The sequence below is a fragment of the Anomaloglossus baeobatrachus genome, chromosome 5 (assembly GCF_048569485.1).
Source record: "Anomaloglossus baeobatrachus isolate aAnoBae1 chromosome 5, aAnoBae1.hap1, whole genome shotgun sequence".
In the NCBI taxonomy this organism is placed as follows: domain Eukaryota; kingdom Metazoa; phylum Chordata; class Amphibia; order Anura; family Aromobatidae; genus Anomaloglossus; species Anomaloglossus baeobatrachus.
The window spans coordinates 551425837-551442845 of record NC_134357.1 but is presented as its reverse complement, the minus strand read 5'-3'; the positions used below and the strand labels follow the sequence as shown (position 1 = coordinate 551442845).

The following is a 17009-nucleotide window of genomic DNA, read 5'->3' as shown; positions in this document are numbered from 1 at the left end:
ATGCTTGCATTTTGCCAGAATTTGTTGGTTTTTGTTTGTCCACCCGTCTCTTGATGATTGCCCACAAGTTCTCAATGGGATTAAGATCTGGGGAGTTTCCAGGCCATGGACCCAAAATCTCTATGTTTTGTTCCATGAGCCATTTAGTGATCACCTTTGCTTTATGGCAAGGTGCTCCATCATGCTGGAAAAGGCATTGTTGGGCGCCAAACTGCTCTTGGACAGTTGGGAGAAGTTGCTCTTGGAGGACATTCTGGTACCATTCTTTATTTATGGCTGTGTTTTTAGGCAAGACTGTGAGTGAGCCGATTCCCTTGGCTGAGAAGCAACCCCACACATGAATCGTTTCAGGATGCTTAACAGTTGGCATGAGACAAGACTGGTGGTAGCACTCACCTCTTCTTCTCCTAATAAGCTGTTTTCCAGATGTCCCAAACAATCGAAAAGGGGATTCATCTGAGAAAATGACTTTACCCCAGTCCTTAGCAGTCCACTCCCTGTACCTTTTGCAGAATATCAGTCGGTCCCTGATGTTTATTCTGGAGAGAAGTGGCTTCTTTGCTGCCCTCCTTGAAACCAGGCCTTGCCCAAGCAGTCTCCGCCTCACAGTGCGTGCAGAAGCACTGACACCAGCCTGCTGCCATTGCTGCGCTAGCTCGGCACTGCTGATAGTCCGATCCCGCAGCTGAAACAGTTTTAAGATACGGTCCTGGCGTTTGCTGGTCCTTCTTGGGCGCCCTGGAGCCTTTTTGGCAACAATGGAAGCTCTCTCCTTGAAGTTCTTTATGATGCAATAGATTGTTGACTGAGGTGCAATCTTTGTAGCTGCGATACTCTTCCCTGTTAGGCCATTTTTGTGCAGAGCAATGATGGCTGCACGTGTTTCTTTAGACATAACCATGGTTAACTGAAGAGAAACAATGATACCAAGGCACCAGACTCCTTTTAAAGTGTCCAGTGGTGTCATTCTTACTTAATCATGACTGATCGCCAGCCCTGTCCTCATCAACACCCACACCTGTGTTAATGGAACAATCACTAAAACAATGTTAGCTGCTCCTTTTAAGGCAGGAATGCAATGATGTTGAAATGTGTTTTGGGGGTTAAAGTTCCTTTTCTTAGCCAATATTGACTTTGCAAGTAATTTCTGTTAAGCTGATCACTCTTTATGACATTCTGGAGTATATGCAAATTGCCATTAGAAAAACTTAAGCAGTAGACTTTGTAAAAATTAATATTTGTAGCATTCTCAAAACTTTTGGCCATGACTGTAGAAGTGGTGTCTGGGTATAGTAAAGTAGCCATGCGCTACACAATGAAACCAACTATAGCGACACCTGGTGGAAAACAACGGAGTTAGCATTTTTATCTCGAAAACGTAACGAGAAAAAAAGTGAATAAAAAATTGTAGGGCATCATCAATTCAATACGACTCGACACCTTTGCAGAGTCCAAATAAATCACATCAGCTGCATTACCAATATCCAAGTTTGCATTTACCCCCTCATAGAATCCCATTAGGTTGGTTAGACATGACTTATCTTTCATGAATCCATGCTTTCTGTCAGTTATATTATTTTCTGCAATGTATTTTTCCATGTCATCCCTTAAAATGCCCTCAAAAACTTTGCATACTACTGATGTCAGGCTTACTGGACGGTAGTTGCCTGGATCCACCCTCTTACCTTTTATAAATATCAGCACCAATCAGCAATCCTCCAATCTTGAGGCACCAACCCTGTTACAAGCGAGTCTAAAAAGATGAGATACAGTGGTCTGTCGATTACGGAGCTCAATTCCCTCAATATTCATGGATGAATGCCATCTGGCCCTGGGGATTTGTCAATGTTTAATTTACCCAGACGTAGGCATACTTCTTCTTGTGTTAAATTAATTATATCGGGTGGTGAACTTTGATTTTTCACTTGTTGAATGATCCCTGGTACAGTGAGTTCCTTGGTGAACACAGATGAGAAGTTCCTGTTTAATATCTCAGTCTTTTGTTTGTTTTTTATAACTAACTTATTATATTTTAAAGGGCTGATACCATCCTTTGTTTTCCTTTTGGCATTAATGTATTTATAAAAGATTTTGGGATTTATTTTAATGTCATTGGAGATTTTTGTTTCAGGTGCTAATTTTCCTTGCGTGATTTCTTTTTTTGCATTTCCTATTGATATCTTTATAGTTCTGAAATGCTATTTCTGTATTCTCAGACTTCAAGATTTTAAACGCCCTTTGTTTTTGTTTTATTATACTTTGTACAGTCTTATTTATCCATAGTGGTTTCTTTTTATTCCTGGACATTTTATTACCAGAGGGTATAAGTTTTTTACAGGACTCTAGCAGTATATCCTTAAACTTTCCCCATTTATGTTCAGTATCCCCAGTTACCATGACATTGTCCCAATCTGCACAATTTAATCTCTTCCTTTAATTTGTTGAAATCAGCTTTCCTAAAATTCCAGGTTTTAGCATTTCCCCTTGAAATGTTCTATTGAATATTACTTTGAAGCTTACCATATTATGATCGCTGGTGCCCAAGTGCTCCCGGACCTGTAGATCTGAAATTGTATCTGGTCTTATCTAACACAGGGAATAAAATAAACACCTGTTTATATGGGATTTGTGGACATTTCCCTATTATCTACATATATTCCATGTTCATTCCCCGCCTATCTAACACGGGTAATAAAATATACACTTGTTTGTGTGGTATATGTGTACATTTCCCTATAATCTACATATATTATATGTTCATTCCACACCTAAGAAGCTCAGGGAATAAAATATACTCATTAGAAGCAGGGCTGTGGAGTCGGTAAGCCAAACCTTCGACTCCGACTCCTCAAATTCTCTTGCACCGACTGCGACTCTGGCTCCTACATATATTGCTTATAGTTAGGTGAAAAATGTATTGTAGTACATGAATATGTGTATGTGATCATCAGACATTTAATAATTTTTATGATACAATAATCAAGATATTTGGATAGAACATAAAATATATTTATTGGAATACAACTTTAGAACACAAAAAACTGTAATAAATTGTAAATATGTAATACACTATGTAATATACAGTAGATTACATATATATCTTGTGTGTGTATATACACTGTGTGTGTGTATATATATATATATATATATATATATATATATATATAATTACATATTTACAATTTATTAGTTTTTTTGTGTTCTAAAGTTGTATCCAATAAATATTTTATGTTCTATCCAAATATCTTGATTATTGTATCATAAAAACAATTAAATGTCTGATGTTCACATTGTACTACAATACATTTTTCACTTAAATATAAGCATTATACTAAATGTTATTATTTAGTAAAATATTCAGCACATTCTGCATTGCACTCCTGTCCCCAATTTATTATATATTTTAGGAGTCGGAGTCGGTGCATTTTATACCGACTCCGACTCCACCAAAATGAGCTCCGACTCCGACTCCACGACTCCGACTCCGACTCCACAGCCCTGATTAGAAGGAAAAACAGAGAGTGAATCTAAATCCAGCACCGTTGTCTTTAAAAATCTTGAAGTTTATTGGGTCACATTAAAAAATGTTAGTGGATAAACAAAATCTCTCCATATCTCTTTCCATGCCTTACGCGTTTCAGAGAAAAAACTCGTTAATCATAGGCAAATACCATAATATAAAATATACACCTGTTTATATGGGACATGTGGACATTTCCCTATTATCTACATATATTCCTGGTTCATTCCATGTCTATGATGTCTAAGAAACTTATTATTCATCTCTATAATTTGTGACCAAGAAGTTATGTTCATTCTTTTTTATTCCTTTTCATTCTTTTTAGTATGTCCCAACATTTGTTTTGTTTTTTTTTGTGAAGTAAACTACAAATAGGAGAAAATAACAGAAAATTTCAGCAAGTATAACTATTCACCCCCTTCAAGTCAGTACTTTGTGGAGCCTCCTTATGCGACAATTATAGCCACAAGTCACTTTGGATAAGTCTCTCTGAGCTTTCCACATTTTACCACTTGGATTTTTGCCCATTCCTCAAGGTAAAACTGCTCCAGCTCCTTGAAGTTAATGTTTCCTCTGGTGATCAGCATCTTCACGTCTGACCACAGATTCTCCATTGGATTAAGGTCTGGGCTGTGACTTGGCGGCTCCAATACATTTACACGTTTCCCCTTACACCCCTCCAGTGTTACTTTAGCAGTAGCTTTGGGTCATTGTCTTGTTGGAAGATGAACCTCTGTCTCAGTCTCAAATCATTGACAGACTGAAACAGGTTTTACTCAAAAATGTCCATGTATTTTGCACCATCCATCTTCTCCTCAACTCGGACCATTTTCTCTGTGTGTGCTTCCGAAAAACATCCTCCCCCCCCAACATGACGCTGCCTCCGCCATGTTTCACTGTGGGGATTGTGTTGTTGGGGTGATGATCTGTATTGGTGTGACTCCAGACATAATGTTTATTTTGGTGGCCAAAAAGTTCAATTTTGGTCTCATCTGACAACAGCACCCTCCTCCATATATCTGGGGACTTTTTCACATGTCTATTCGCAAGCTCAAAACAATTCCAATTTTTGAATGTAAGTAAAGACTTTTTTTCCAGCCACTCTTCCACAAAGGCTGGCTCTACGGAGTGTATGGCTTATTGTGCTCGTATGGACACATATATTCCAGTCTCTGCATCTCCTTCAAGATTACCTTTGGTCAATGTGCTGCCTATCCTATTAATGCCCTCCTTGCCCGGGCTTAGAGTTTTGGTGGGCGGCCCTCTCTTGGAAGGTTTGTTGTGATACCATGTTCTTTACATTTGATGATAAGAACCCAACCTTGACTTGTACTTCTCAACAAACTTGTCTCTGACGTATTTGGAGATCTCCTTGGTCTTCGTGGTGTTGTTTAGTTAATTGTACCTCTTGCTTAATGGTGTTGCACCCGCTGTAGCCTTTCAGAAAAAGTTTATACAGTGTGTCCACCCATATCCTGTCCACCGGCTTTAACTTGAGAACAGCGGCAGCTATAGGCATAGAAGTGGTGTCTAGGTATAGTAAAGTAGCCATGCGCTATGCAATGAAACCACCTATAGCGCCACCTGGTGGAAAACAACGGCTTTAGCATTTTTATCTCGAAAATGGAACGAGAAAAAAGTGAATTACAAAGTTGTAGGGCATCATCAATTCAATACGAATCGACACCTTGCATACAGAAATGCTATGATTAGCATAGTCTCATGGAGACCTTCCTACAAGTCAATGGGTATGGTAGCTGCATGGAGTGGCCTCCACGCTCACCTGACCTGACCCCATTGGACTTCTTTCTGTGAGGTCACATCAAACAGCAGGTGTATGCGACCCCTCCACCAACATTTCAGGACATATGACGACGTATTACAGATGCTTGTGCAAACGAGTCACCTACCATATTGCACAATGTGCAGCAAGATACAGTATGCTGTCCAGAGTCCAGATGTGCATTGCAGCTGACGGTGGCCACTTTGAGCATCAAAGTTAAATGAGCGCCATATGCGTGACCAGCATTCAATGTTTTGGGGTGGTCATGGGTTTCATATCATAGCATTTCTGTATGCAAGGTGTCGATTCGTATTGAATTGATGATGCCCTACAATTTTTTAATTAACTTTTTTTCTCTTTCTTCTTCCGTTTTCGAGATAAAAATCCTAACTTCGTTGTTTTTCACCAGGTGACACTATAGGTGGTTTCATTGCGTAGCTCATGGCTACTTTACTATACCTAGACACCACTTCTATGCCTATAGCTGCTGCCGTTCTCAAGTTAATGGCGGTGGACAGGATATGGGTGGACACACTGTATATTCTGCCAGATCCCAGGGACACTTAGATTGCACACAGGTGGACTTCCTTTCGCTAAGCATGGGACTTATGAAAATAATTGCTTGCACCAGACATTTTAAGGGGCTACATAGCAAAATGGGTGAATACATAAGCACATGACATTTTTTTTTATTAATTTCAACCCATAAATTTAGTTTTTGCCTGTAATTTTCTTACTTTACTTCCCCAACTTAGACTATTTAGTGCTGATTCATCACACACAAATCAGATTACATAAATTTTTAAAACACAGGTTGTAGTGTAACAAAATATGTTAGCCAAAGGAATGAAAAAGTCTGTATGGTGTGGCTCATACTGTATATAGGGAGTTATGTGGAGGCTCGTACTTTGTGTAGGGTGCTGTGTGGGCTCATACAGTATAGGAAGATGTCAGCGTACTTAATTCCACTCAATATATTAAATTATATAAAATAATAATTATAATGAATATGTTAATATTAATATTGAGCAAAATACATTTCAACCTATTGGTTTGGCCTCCACACCTGTCATGGTCTCTCATGTGGTACCTCGGGAAAATTAATTGTCCACCCCTGCCATACACATTAGATAACTGTCTGCCGAACCATCAATGGGTTCACGGCTTCACTCCCGACTCCCCCATACACAACAACACTCCAGCTTTCCTGTGGTCTCTATTAGAGAGACGTCTCCAGAGTCCTGGAGAGGAGGATTATCTGCAGGAAGAAGAAACAGATTAGTCTCTGAAATTCAGCATGCCGGATCCTTCTCTGCCCTGACATCATCTGTCGGGAGGCTCCATATATATTATTCAGTCAATCAATCCCCTCCGCAATCAGCAGTTGCGGTGACTTTAGTGTTTGGGACCTAAAAGCTTATTGGATGCCTCATCTGGCAGAGCTTAGTAGACATTGTACATTGCAAACCCAAAAACCATTATTAGGCCTTTAACTACCATAGCAACCAAGCAGACATCCACAATCTAGAAATGATGAGGGAAGGGGGGCAAAGAGCCCCTGCTTACATTTTCAGGCAGTTTACGTGTAATATACAGAAGCCTAAGGGGAAAATGCCTAAAAAAAACATATTCAGGGTAAAAAAAAGAATAATGTTGAAACTAAAATCCCAACCATGTAGACATTTTCCTGTGTATTTAATGGTGATGATGGAATCAGTGACGGACACCGGACAAATATGTTTATAGAAACTTAGTAGAGGATGAAGATGTCGTCCTCATCATGGAGTCGTTATTTCTCCTCTCACGTGTAATGAATATCTCCTGCAGTTTTGCTGATGCCGATTCCAGTGTAAGGAAATGAGAGGAGAATTAGTGATATGGAAGATGAGTCTATGAGAAACGTATTCAGCTGCCGACTCCGAGGAGGAAACTGCTTGTTGTGTGTGTGGCCTAAATATATAGGATTTATTAGTAGAGAGAAAAAACTGACTACTGTAAAATACTAATAATAGTAACACATAATGACCCCCATTACTCCCGTGCCCCCGCTGCTGGGGTCCCCGCCAGTCTCTGGATTTCCTGTCAGTTTAGTCAGTGATAACAAACGTGATCTCTGCAGTCAATCAGTGGCTGAATCATTGACCGAAATAACCAGTGATTGGGGGCCGAGGAGACGTCTAAAGACTCTGTCACACACAGAGATAAATCTTTGGCAGATCTGTGGTTGCAGTGAAATTTTGGACAATCAGTTCCAGGTTTGTGGTTGTGTACAAATGGAACAATATGTCCATGATTTCACTGCAACCACAGATCTGCCAAAGATTTATCTCTGTGTGTGACGGGGACTTTAGTCAGCAATTCAATTTATGTTGTAGTCTATAAGAGACAAGAGCGAACAACTTCTACACATTCTGTCTCCTCATATGTTTCCCCGATTATCTCCAGTAATTGTATTATTACAGCGGATTCTTTATGTTGTTACATCGTCATCTTCTCCCCATTCAGGTCCCTACAATATCGGATCCTCTCAGTGGAGATCTTCTATAGAAGAGAATTCTCCTGATTGCCCCGTGAAGTATGGATATGGACAGGGACAAGATGGCGGAGAGGATATTACACCTCACCCTAGAGATCCTCTTCCGGCTTACTGGAGAGGTGAGAGATTCTGATGACGTCACATTACATCATTCTTATCTATGGGAATAACAGATGGACAGAACTGGAGAGGTGAGGACTCTGGAAATGTCTGTAGTGAGATTTCTTACTGTGTCTCTCCATAACCAGGATTACACAGTAGTGAAGAAGACCTCTAGTGAGCGCTGTCAGGCCCCTGTGTCTGAGGGATGGGGAAGACCCCTGAGCCCAATCACGGGGCCTCCACCTCACCCCCCGATACATGAGGACATTAATGACCAGAAGATCCTAGAACTCACCTACAAGATGATTGAGCTGCTGACTGGAGAGGTGACACTGCTGGGAATGCTGGGACATTATACAGTAACGCTATGAAGGGATCGGGGGTGACGGTATCATTGTATGTGTCAGGTTCCTATAAGGTGTCAGGACGTCACCGTCTATTTCTCCATGGAGGAGTGGGAGTATTTAGAAGGACACAAAGATCTGTACAAGGACGTCATGATGGAGGTTCCCCAGCCCCTCACATCACCAGGTAATAGACAGGACTAAATACACACGGCCTATAATTATCTGTATGTAAGGAATGAATTCAGTCCCTGTATGTGTCTCCTCCAGTTCTATCCAGTAAGAGGACAACACCAGAGAGATGTCCCCGTCCTCTTCTCCCACAGGACTGTAAACAAGAAGATCCCGATGTTCCTCAGGATCATCAGGTAGATGGAGAGAAGGTGCCATGAAATCTCCCTATGATGTGTAGACGGCTGTGAAGGTCTTGTGCTCAGTCTTGTTTTATCCTCCAGTATTATATGTGTTATACTTGTGTAATGAGAGCGGTGGAGATGGCAGGATTAGGAGCGATAAGAGCTTTGGTGATTCCTTTTAGATCTCGTTCACTCTACTGTATTTTCAGTTAGAATGCTGTCCATAAAATAACAGATCGAACTCAGACAATTGTTATTCAATGTGACCGTGCAGATGGATGAGTATTTGGTAGAAAAAGGCTGTGTGTGCATGTGTGCATTTTTCCTGCGTTTCAAACTGCAGCGTCTCATTGTCAAAATGCATTCACTGTGCGTCCCCAGCAAAGTCTATGAGAAGTCATCAAATCTCATGCGCACGTTGCTTTTTGAAACGCAGCGTTTTGGATGCCAAATATTTGACAAAATCGATGTGTTTCAAAAAGCAACATGTCACTTCTTTTGTGCGTTTTGGTTGCATTTTCCACCCACTCTCTCTGTCTGTGGGAGTGCACTGTCAAAAATGCATCCAGAACGCATCCAAAATGCATCCAAAACGCAGCGTTTTGGATGCATTTTTTTAGGCTCACAAAGTTTTTACTGCTGTCAAAACGCTGCATTTTATTTGTCAACCAGAACTCACACGTGTGGACATAGCCTAAGGCCTTGTTCACACACTGTGTTTTTACCCGCTTTTTTTTGCGTTTTTCCTGCAGAAATTTCTTGAGAAAATGATTGTAACCTTTCTGCAGACATTCTCCAGCAAAACCTTGGCAAAAAATATTAGCTGTGCGCACACTGCGTTTTTTTCTTACGAAAATTCTTTTGGTAGATTTTCTTAAGAAAAAGAATGTGCATGTCACTTGTTTTCTGCAGCTAACTGCGTTATTCACTCCATTGACTGTAATGTAATCATGAAATCACGCAGGGAATAACGCAGATAGCAAATTATGTACGTTTCATTTTGTTTTCCTGCATTATTCCCGCGTTATTTCACGTTTTTCGGGACATAATGTTCATCACTGCCTGCGTTTTGCAGGGAAGTGATGTCATTATGGGCTCATTAAATGACCATTCCATCTCTCCTGGTCAGTTCAAGTTTTTTTGAGGACCCACGGACAGGACTATTTTTTCAATGTCTTTTGTGTAGGATCAGATGGTACACGGAAGAACTTCCATGTCATCCGATCCTACAAAAGAACACATCGGATGCCGTATGTCCGCTCCGTTATTATGGAATATGTCCTATTCTGTTCCATGATAACGGACCGTGACTCAATACAAGTCAATGGACCCGCAAAATCCCTGGAAGCCGCACGGATGCACTTTCGTGTGTCCTCCGTCGGGTGCCCGTGCAGTCTGTGTCCCGCTCCAGCCACGCGGTTGCCCACACTGCAGTGTGTGTTTGTCCACACTGCAGTATCAGCAGCTTCTCACACTGCAGTGCAGGCAGCCGCGGGGATGATGAGCGCTGCTGTCAGGAGGTTAGATGAGATCATTACCTGCTGTGACGATCTCCTGCACTCTTGACGTCAGCGCTGTCACTGCCTTCAATGCACGCCGCGTTCTCACATAAAGTCTTGTGGGCGGCCCGAGACTGTCACTAGCGGTGACGTCACGGTCTCCCGCGATACTGCTGAGAACGCGGCGGGCATAGAAGTCAGTGACAGCGCTGACGTCAGGAGTGCAGGAGATCGTCACAGCAGGTAATGATCTCATCTAACCTCCTGACAGCAGCGCTCATCATCCCGTGCAATGAACTGGGCTGACCTATTTTTGTTAGCTCAGGTCACTGCACTGCTCTCCCAGCCAATGGGGAACATTCTGTTCTTCATTGACTGGGACAGTGACTATGGTATGGATCGTCATGGGACCCCCTTATTGTATTACGCCGGACCCGGATTTGATTGCTCTTTTAAATAAATTGGTGAAAGAGTGAATGTTTTGGGGAGTGTTTTTTTCAAATAAAACTTTTTTTTGTTGTCTATTTTTTTTATTACTGACTGGGTTCGTGATGTCAGGTATCTGATAGACGCGTGACATCACTTACCCTAGGGCTTGATGCCAGGTGACATTACACATCTGGCATCAATCCCATATGTTACCCCGTTTGCCACCGCACCAGGGCAATGGGATGAGTTGGGACGAAGCGCCAGGATTGGCACATCCAATGGATGCGCCACTTCTGGGGCGGCTGTGGCCTGCTATTTTTAGGCTGGAGAGTGTCCAATAACGGTGGACCTCCCTAGTCTGAGAAAACCAGACCACAGCTGTCCGCTTTACCTTAGCTGGTGTTCCAATTTGGGGGGTTCCCCATGTTTTTTGTTTTAAATTATTTATTTAATTTAAAATAACAGCGTGGGGGTGCCCTCTGTTTTGGATTACCAGCCAAGGTGAAGCTGCCAGCTGTGGTCTGCAGGCTGCAGCCGTCTTCTTTACCCTAGCTGGCTACAAAAGATAGGGGGGACCGCACGTCATTTTTTTTTTAATTATTTATTTATTTTTGGGCTAAATACAAGGCTAAGCACCCTTTAGTGCCACATGAAAGTCACCAAAGGGTGCCAGCTTAGAATATGCAGGGGGGTAGGACATTATATAGGTCTTTCTCATCTATTATCTATCTATCTAGCTATCTATCTATCTATTCAACTATCCATCTTTCTATCCATTATCTATCTATCTATGTGTCTGTCTATCTATTATCTATCCATCTATCTATCTACCTATCTATCTATCCATCCATTATCTATCTATCCATCGATTATCTATCTATCCATCCATTATCTATCTATCCAATTATCTTATCTATCCATCCATTATCTATCCATCCATTATCTATCTATCTATCTATCTATCTATCTATCTATCTATCTATCATCTATCATCTATTCATCTATCCATCTTTCTATCTAACCATTATCTATCTCTCTATCTATCGATTATCTATCTATTATCTATATTATTTATTGCTGTTAAAGCATTAAAAAATGCAGGGACCAACTTGCAAAAAAGCGCACCAAAACGCGGTAAAAACACATGCGTTTTTCGGTGCGTTATGGGTGCGTTTTTTTAACGCAGGTGCGCTAATCCTTCACTCTCAAGAAATTTCTTAAGAAAATTTCTTGAGAAAAATCCTTTTGCTAGTGCGCACATAGCCTAAAACTTAATTGTCACTCCCAACGAGAGCAAACAAGGAAAATAGTGGACCCACTGAACCAGGACACTAATCACTGACCCAAAGGAGCTTACCTGAGCGACTACTGATGCTTCGCTAAAGCCACAGGTGCTGGGGATAGGCTGGTGCTGGTAGGTAACCGCCAGGCTGCAGCAACAGGGGATCTTAGTGCCTCGGCAACTGGGGCATGAGGATGGGGAGACTGGAGCAGACTCCGGTGCAGATGTCGAAGATGCAGGCAGGAGCTAGTAGATACTAGCAGGTTTTGGGAGACACCATAAGGTAAATAGATGCTGGCGGAGACAAGCCGGTACTGACAGGTTCTGGCAGGCGGAGTGGAGGTACTGAGCAGAAACACAGGTGAGAACACAGTACACGGACAAGGGCTGGAGGGACCTGACCACTAGCTAGCGAGAAAGAGTAACCTAACTAGACGCATTGTACTGGCACCTCCCAATGGGGGAGGATGTGTAAAAGACACTGTGCCTCTGAGCCTTGGGCTGTCACGCTGGCTCTTTAAGACAAGGGAGAGCAGTGCAGTCGCACCCTAAGCACACACCCTAGAGCCCTACTGCACATGTGTGGGAGCCGGGAGAAGCAACAGTAGCCAGGATGAGCGGTATTCCAGCGTGGTAAGAGCATCGATGCCCCCTACACATGGAGTGCGGGGTCACCAATGGCATAACATGAATATTTGTTAAAGAAACCTTTGTTTACAATTACATTGGTTAGACGTTTCCTGTAATTCTTAGGCTATGTGCCTACGTTGCGTTTGTCCCTGCAGAAATTTCTGCAGCGATATGAAAGCACATGTGCGCTTCAAATTGCTGCAGAAACACTGCTTAATGAATGCAGTGAAGAAGCCGATTTCAAGTGGTCTGGATGCAGCCCCCACCATAGACAGAGCGGGACCTGCATCCAAAGCGCATGGAAAAAGGCTATGTGCACACGTTGCGTATTTGCATGCAGTTACGCTGCGTTCTCCACTGCAGCGTAACTCCATGCGTCCTGCGTCCCCAGCATAATCTGTGAAGATTGTGCACAATCCATGCACACGTTGCGTTTTAGAATGCAGCAATTTGCATGCTGCCAAATCGCTGCGTTCTAAAAAGCAACATGTCACTTCTTTCGTGCGCTTTGGATGCAGGTCCCGCTCTGTCTATGGTGGGGGCTGCATCCAGAGCGCATGGAATCGGCTTTTTCACTGCATTCATTACGCAGTGTTTCTGCAGCGATTTGAAGCGCATGTGTGCTGTTCAAATCGCTGCAGAAATTTCTGCAGGGACAGGACGCAACGTGGGCACATAGCCTAAGTGACATGTTGCTCTTTAGAATGCAGCGATTTGGCAGCATGCAAATCGCTAAGTTCCAAAACACAACGTGCGCATGGATTATGCACAATCTTCATAGATTGTGCTGGGGACGCAGGACGCATGCAGTTACGCTGCAGTACAATACGCAGCGTAACTGCATACAAATACGCAACGTGGGCACAGAGCCTAAAACAAGTTTGCACACACTGCAGCAGGGATTTTGGCGACTCCTTCATACAGATCTTCTCCAGATCTTACAGGTTTTTGGGAACTTGCTGGGCATTATTGAATTTCAGCTCCCTCCAAAGATTTTCTATTGGGCTCAGGTCTAGAGACTGACTCGGCCACGCCAGGACCTTGAAATGTTTCCTACGGAGCCACTATTTAGTTGCTCTAGCTTTGTGTTTCGTGCCGTTGTCATGCTGGAAGACCCAGCCACGACCCATCCTCAATGCGAGAGAAGGAGGTTGATGTCTAAACTCTCACGATACATGACCACATCCATACTCTCTTTAATACAGTGCAGTCATCCTGTCACATTTGCAGAAAAGCACCCCCGCCCCGAAGTATGATGTTTCCACCCCCATGCTTAACGGTTGGGACAGTGTTCTTTCTGGTTGTACTCATTCTTCTTATTCTTCCTTCAAACACAGAGAGTGGAGTTGATACCAAAAAGTTTTATTTTGGTCTCATCTGACCCAATGAGTTACTCCCATACCTCCTTTGGATCATCCAGATGGTCATTGGCGAGCGGTGATCAAATACTTATTTCATTCAATATAATGCTAATTATTTAAAAATCATACAATGTGATTTTCAGGATTCTTTTTATTTTGTCTGTCACAGTTGAAGTTTCCTATGTTATAAATTACAGACCTCTCCATTCTTTGTAGGTGGTAAAAGGTGCAAAATCGGCACTTATTTTCCCCACTGTATGTGAATTTTAGTGCAAATAGTCTTATGGTTTGCTAATTGGCACAGAATTTGCACCAAAATATTTGGTATACATAAAATAACTTGAGTCTGGACTGGAGTACATTTGTGACAAAAATTCATAGTTTATTAGGCTGAAAACTATTCCTATCTTGTGAACTTGTCCACAATTTTTCACTTTACAACCACAAACAACTGTATTTTATTGAGGTTTTATGTGATACCAACACAAAGTAGCAAATATTTATGAAGTATAAAGGAAATTATACATGGATTTCTTAAGTATTTTAAAAATACTGTGTCAATACATTGTAGGACCGACTTTCACTGCAATTACTGCAAAGACTGCAGGTCTGCTAGGTAGCTAGGTGACATTTATGCCCCTTCTACTTTACAAAATAGCTCTATCTCAGTTAAATTGGATGAAGGCGGTGAACAGCAATTTTCAAATCTGTTTTCAAGTCACAATGTCTTTCTTCTTGCCATTCTTCCATAAATACTAGATTTGTGGATTTTATGACTTCTAGTTATCCTGTGAACAGATTCTCCACCATGAGCTCTGGATCTCTGCTGCTTCTCCACTGACCATAGGTCTCTTGGCTGCTTCTATATAATTAGTGCTCTCCTTACTTGAGATGTCAGTTTAGGTGAAAGGCAATGTCTTTGTAACTTTGCAGTTGTGCTATATGTGACAACTCAGCATCTGGCCACTTGTGTGGGGGTTGTATTGTTCTTAATTAGGCCAGACATATTGTTCATTTGATAAATCAAGATAAGTTAGCCTTTGTTTCATGTCAGCCCTATCGTCTGTTAAATGTGGATTGCTTCGGCCCCTTTGGCTACATCAATCAGAAGAAAATTATGCAGTCTGATTGAACTAGTCACCAATGAGAGAACAGTCAACACCCACCAATCCTGTAAGACACAATACCCTGAAATGTAAACTGTGGGTTATTAAAAGGGCCTTGTGCCTGCCACCAAATTCATGCTACAGGACTTCAATCTTGAGTCTCTGGTTCCAGCTGCAGGATCACAGATCTGCTTCATGCCGAGCCCACAAAATTCGCTTGGAGAACTCATGTTGGGACAATTCGGTCACCTGGATAGATATCTTGCCGTGTTCGGTCAGCTTATAAAGCCTGCCACTATCTGATCTCAGTGGGTGCCCACCAGTGCTACAGGCTGGGAAAGTTGGACCTGGAAGTCCCAAAGTCACAACAATTCTAATCCCTTGCGAGCCAACGGATGGGTGAGACTCTGTCGCTTGTACCACCGTGCGTTCTTGCTGGGTATGTACAATATGTTTTTGCCTGTTGGTAAACCAATAAAGTTTTTTTTTACCATGGTGTGGTTCCCTTACCCTGTGTTGTCTGAATAGTGTTCTGCCCATGGGGAAGTAGTGTGCAGTGGTCTTTCTGAAGACAGCCAAACAAGCAGACGAGAGCACCCTAGTGTCTCCACAACTGGTAGAAGCAGTGGGATACTACTCAAAGCGGCTGATCCGGGGTAGCTGCTGGGGGCTGGTGTTCATAGACAACATCAAAAGGCTCATTAACCATGGAGGCATATAGGCATACCTAGGAAGCTATAGGTGAATCATACAGGTTTCGGACACCACCATATTCAACCCCATCAACTCGGCCTTGGAAAGAAGACCGGAGTGGATATACAGCCGCCACAAGAAACAACAATTACAGCTCTGCCAGTTTTGACAGATTGAATACCAGGTCGACACCCGGTCAGATTTGATCCAGGAACTGGTGTGTTGAAATGCACAGAATGTTGAGGAGGATGACAAAAACCCCACTGAGATTGGCCCAGAGGAATTAAACTGCATGCCAGATCAAGGATCCAGTGGCTATCTGGAATTAAAAACCCAGTCTCAAGCAGCCCGAATCCAGGAGTTCTTAGCCGCATTGAGACCCGGAGCTTCAAACAGGCAGAGGGCTTGTATTATGCAATCAGTTTTGGGAGTTCCAGTTCCCCTACCTGTTACGGGTGTGTTACTCTTGACAGGCAGTCCTGTAGTGTCTGGCTGTAGAAGGTCACAATGTTTGGCTACACAAGCTGCTCTCTGACTTTCCCTTTTTCCCTGCTTAAGGTTAATCCCTTTCTCTTTAGGATCATGTGGATTTCCTCACTTTTTCAGCTGTTAATCATCAGCACTTCCCTTTGTGTCATTAATTACTCTCATTCCCCCTTGCTTTTTGCTGGTGATAGGTTTAACAACCCTTTTCAAGTCCAGTCTGCTTGTATTCTTCTGGAGAAACTTTGTTGTTGTTGCAGTTCCTCTCCGTGAGTCATATGGAGAGAAGATATTCATTTACTTTCTCCTCTGTGTATTCTCTGTGTTCTTTAGTGTTTAGTGGGGTTGACTAAGCGCTCATCCCATCCATTCCCTACCTGGGGCCTATTCCAGGGTCAGGTATCCGGCTCTGCACATAGGTTCGGAACCTATCTGGGGGGGTTAGCGAAGCCAAGGGCCAGCGGTAGGTTTGTTCAGGGCTCACCCACCCTTCCCAAGACACCGTAATTCTTCTTCACCGTTCACTTGGTATTTCCCCGTATTTAGCGTGACACTACTGCTAGCGCCTACCTCCATGAGGGTTCACCACCAAGGAAATACTCTCTGCTACAGGAACGTGACAGCATTTAATAAGTCTAGCCCGAAGTAGATGAACACCTTCAAAGCTTTGAGACGCTATTGCTGATGCACCAGGTGCCCACAGCTGATTGGGCCAAATACCTGTGAACTAGTTTGACTGGCCGGACCCAGATTTCTGTCCGATCACTTGGGCCTCAGGACTGCCTGGATTATGGGACTATTAAGGACACCCTGTTTGCCCTTTTTACTATAACGCGCCAGAGATATCGCACCAAATTCTGGACTTTGTCTCACCAGGGAGCCTTC

At 42.6% G+C, this 17009-nt stretch overlaps 2 protein-coding genes across 2 annotated transcripts in view; one reads left to right on the top strand and one right to left on the bottom strand.

The window, feature by feature from the left end:
• Positions 1 to 17009, bottom strand: part of LOC142312968 (uncharacterized) — a 408714-nt gene that overhangs the window by 97265 nt on the left and 294440 nt on the right. The gene's annotated exons all lie outside the window — the stretch shown is intronic.
• Positions 8202 to 17009, top strand: part of LOC142312238 (uncharacterized) — a 155119-nt gene continuing 146311 nt past the window's right edge. The window contains exons 1-3 of the mRNA XM_075351155.1: positions 8202 to 8267; positions 8349 to 8472; positions 8556 to 8653. Of these exons, the coding sequence (XP_075207270.1) occupies positions 8244 to 8267; positions 8349 to 8472; positions 8556 to 8653 (246 nt within the window). The 5' untranslated portion in view covers positions 8202 to 8243. The remainder of the gene's footprint in view (positions 8268 to 8348; positions 8473 to 8555; positions 8654 to 17009) is intronic.